Below are 2,500 nucleotides of genomic sequence, written 5' to 3'. Positions count from 1 at the left end.
AAGAATAAAGAAGGGTTAATGGAAGGGGAGAGAGAAAAGAAAAAAGGAAGGGGAAGGGGGAAAGGAAAGTGGAAGAGGAAGGAGATGTAGATGGAGGGAAAGGAAGAGAAATAGGAAGGCAGAGGAATAGAAGAAGAGGACTAGAAGGAATATAAAAGGAAAACTAAGGGGAGGGTGTTGCTGATAGAAAAGGAGAAGTATAATGTGAAAAGAGCTGAGGAAGGTATAAGTGGAAAAGGAGAAGATACCAAATACAGGATACCAAATAATCACACTGCTCTCTCTTTGTCCTTGCCCCTGGTTTGGCAATGAAATGGCTTTGAAGATTTTAACCCACTCACGACGGGGGCATTCCAGCCTTGCATGTTACAATGACGGGGCTCTCGAACGCTTAGGCCTAAATCAATTAAATGACTGGCACCATACGGTGCCACCCAGCAACCGGGCCCTTGAATGAGCGGTACCGTAGTGTACCACCCGTCCAGAGAGGGTTAATGGCCCTACCTTAACCCCATCTTCCTCTCTCTTGCTCTTTATAATTCACTAAGTTTAGATCTGTTATGAAAATCATTTGCCTATTGGTGCATTCCTGCTATTCACATTAGGGAGAGTTGCCCTAGTGCTATTCTTATATGACTGAGAATCATGGGAGCTTTGTGGTGTATAATGACAGTGTATACTCACCATCTTTATCCTCTTTTTTCTGTGGCACAGGTGGAGGCCTAGCTTCAGCTCTAAGAATAAAGTACCCAACACTTTTATCACGCAAGAATATCCGGAAAGGGCCCTCAACCTGCAAATAAAATTTTTAAAAAGGATTTTCTTTGCTTTTGTTGTTCAGTGTTATTACAGCAAAAAAAAAAAAAGAAAAAAAAAAAAACATGAGCAAACACACACACATCCATCCACAATACACACTTACAGGCTCACAGAGACATCAATGCACACATATACACATAAGCTAAGTATCAGACACACACTGGACATGTTTGTATTCTCACTAGCACTCACATTCACACTCAAACTCATACTTGTACTCACACTAGTGCACATTCACATACAGATGCAAAGGCACATATACACACACACACAAGCAAACTCATACACATAGAAACATTTTTTCCTTTGTTATATCTGTAATAGATTAAATGAAATTATATTCAACAAAATATTAGATGATGATGATGTCATGATGTGCAGGACATTAGTCATCATTGCATATTTGACTTATGGGGAGGGTGGATTGCTATGTTTCTTTATTACACTATGAGTGACTGATGATGGCAATTGCAATTATAATCACTATAATCCATGGTCTTTATCGAACATCAGTTTCAGAAAACGACCACAAACACAAGATGCCGACAGGCAAAATGAAAAGAGGAAGATGACACAAACCATGTTCATTGTGCAATGTCTGCAATGTGCCTCTGTGCCAGTATGGTTTCTTCATGCTGTGGCATTCCTAGTTATGAGCACAGCTGTCTTTCATTTTCCCAATCCCTACATTTTATCTCCCTAAAACTGTAATACTTCCATCACACTGAGTATAAAGAATATGATGAGCTGATATGAATCCTGTACTACAATTTTAGTCTACTACAACATTGATAAAGCCTGTCAGATGGCATACATAAGTATCACAAAATAGGAATACAAAAAAATGACAAACAGCATGGGTTTCACTAGTGCCCATACTTTTATGACTTATATGTGTCATCTAAACCTAATGAAAATAATATGAAGAGATGGGGAAGAGGAAGGACACCTGTCCTTATGACTATATGAGCCACAGCACAAAGTCACATTGGCACAGAGCCACATTGCAGACTCTGCTCATTGTCTGGTTCATCTCCCTCTTCTCATTCTGCTTGTACATCCAACACCACCAGTACTTTAGAGCAGGTGGTAAGCAACTTGAATGTCTTCACTCTATGAATCTGGTGCTTGGTAATGACCATGGAAGGCCACCCTTCAAGGTTTTCTTTTCAGCTGGTGCTATGAGAGAGTGATATGTTTTGACTTTAAAGCTAAACCTATTGCAGTGGTTATAGTTATGATAATTGCAACTGCCATCATCAGTCACTAAATAGCATAATTGCTATTTTTTTCCTGACATTAAAGATACCTCGACAGGCATAAATGTGTGTCATGTATGTAATGACACTTATTTGTCATAAATATGTGTACTGTAACATGAACTACTTACCAAAGTCTGTGATATGAAACTTACCTTGATAGGGTCTCCATGTGGAAGTTTCTCTAGTAGTTCCTGTTGGATGACACTCTGGCCACTAATAATCCAAGTGTCATCTACAGCATCCTCAACATCTTTGGTCTGAAATATGAATTTCATCATTACCAGAATATTTAAATCACTTTGGATGATTTATCATACTAATTGTCTAACTCTAGAATTAGTTTTTGTAATGTTGCTCAATTCTAATCTTTTTCAACCCATTCACCACAGGACGTATCTTTGCCTACTCCTGCTCCCACC

The 2,500-nt window shown here is 39.0% G+C and overlaps 1 protein-coding gene across 3 annotated transcripts in view; it reads right to left on the bottom strand.

Annotated features, from left to right (window-relative positions):
* ECSIT (evolutionarily conserved signaling intermediate in Toll pathway, mitochondrial) overlaps positions 1-2,500 on the bottom strand; it is a 14,737-nt gene that overhangs the window by 1,231 nt on the left and 11,006 nt on the right. For all 3 annotated transcript variants that reach the window (XM_043025083.2, XM_043025094.2, XM_086546040.1), the window contains 2 exons: positions 2,234-2,338; positions 685-793 (listed from right to left, as the gene is read on the bottom strand). In XM_043025083.2, coding sequence (XP_042881017.2) covers positions 685-793; positions 2,234-2,338 — 214 coding nt within the window. The remainder of the gene's footprint in view (positions 1-684; positions 794-2,233; positions 2,339-2,500) is intronic.

Source organism: Penaeus japonicus, unplaced genomic scaffold (genome assembly GCF_977035675.1).
Source record: "Penaeus japonicus unplaced genomic scaffold, GWHDUDI00000001_assembly GWHDUDI00000017, whole genome shotgun sequence".
Taxonomy (NCBI): domain Eukaryota; kingdom Metazoa; phylum Arthropoda; class Malacostraca; order Decapoda; family Penaeidae; genus Penaeus; species Penaeus japonicus.
The sequence above is the reverse complement of the archived record's forward strand: the minus strand, read 5'-3'. Positions and strand labels throughout refer to the sequence as shown.